The sequence below is a fragment of the Bison bison genome, unplaced genomic scaffold (genome assembly GCF_000754665.1).
Source record: "Bison bison bison isolate TAMUID 2011002044 unplaced genomic scaffold, Bison_UMD1.0 scf7180017864080, whole genome shotgun sequence".
In the NCBI taxonomy this organism is placed as follows: domain Eukaryota; kingdom Metazoa; phylum Chordata; class Mammalia; order Artiodactyla; family Bovidae; genus Bison; species Bison bison.
The window spans coordinates 4,289,465-4,290,461 of NW_011494652.1; the positions used below are offsets into that span (position 1 = coordinate 4,289,465).

Genomic DNA, 997 nt, shown 5'->3' on the forward strand with positions numbered 1-997 from the left:
ACCTCGATGAGCTCCATCTCGGTGGGCATGTAGCCCAGCGTCCGCATGCACTCGCCCAGGTCCCGGTAGCCGATATAACCGTCGTGGTCCGTGTCAAACTCCTCGAAGGCGGCCTGAAGCTCTGCAGGGGAGGGAGGTCAGGCTCAGGCAGCCAGCCAGGCTCTGAGACACCTCCCACCCGCCGCTCCCAGGGAGGGCCACTCACCATCCAGCTCCTCGGGGCCCAACTCTCGGTCCTGCAGGGGCATAGACCAGCATGTCCCCGGGGCCAGTCGGGGCTCTGGCCAGCCTTCCTCCTCCAGCCCCGGGCCACAGTGGCCTGGGCAGGGCCCGTCCCACAAGGGCAGGAGAAGGCAGCTGAAGTCCCAGGAGAAGAGTTGACCCCCTTCTGCTTCTGGGGGCCCTGAGCTGCCACAGACCCTTGGGTTAATGGTCTAGCTCCACCCATTGCCCAGGCTGCCCCCCCCACTGCAGAAACTGTGCCCCCACAGTCCAGCTCTTGAGTCTGGAGCAGAAACTGCAGGAGGCCTGAGTATTAGGAGAAGGGTGGGCTGAACCTGAGCCCATGAGTCCCAACCCCACCCCCAGGCACCCCAACCTTGGGTCGGGCCCACCTGACCTTCCCAAAGATGCGGTTGAGCAGGGGCCCGTACGTCCTCTGAGCAGCATCGTGCTGGGGGCCAGGACGGTGCCGGTGGGACTGGCGACGAGGGGCCAGCCCAGAGGCCGAGGGGACGGGCCCCTCCTGCCCTTCTCTGGTCCTGGAGGGGTTCTTGCTGCTCCCCGGGGCCTCGGGGCCCTGCATGGGGGTCTGCTCCCCAGAGCTGCCGGGGCCCTTCCGGGACCCTCGGAGCCCCTTCTCCCTCTTGCTGCTTCTCTTCCTCATCAAGGGGGGCCCCTCAGCGCCACTACTGGAAGCCAGGACCTCCACAGGGGGCTTCTGTGGTCTGGGGGCCGGGTCTGGGCCATGCCGCCCCCTCCCCTGCTCTTCGGCCAT

At 67.3% G+C, this 997-nt stretch overlaps 1 protein-coding gene across 1 annotated transcript in view; it reads right to left on the reverse strand.

Moving 5' to 3' along the window:
- The window catches only part of CABP4 (calcium binding protein 4), a 3,300-nt gene extending 2,303 nt beyond the window's left edge, over nucleotides 1-997 (reverse strand). Inside the window, exons 1-3 of the mRNA XM_010837700.1 lie at nucleotides 620-997; nucleotides 206-236; nucleotides 3-121 (exon numbers count right to left, since the gene is read on the reverse strand). Coding sequence (XP_010836002.1) covers nucleotides 3-121; nucleotides 206-236; nucleotides 620-997 — 528 coding nt within the window. The remainder of the gene's footprint in view (nucleotides 1-2; nucleotides 122-205; nucleotides 237-619) is intronic.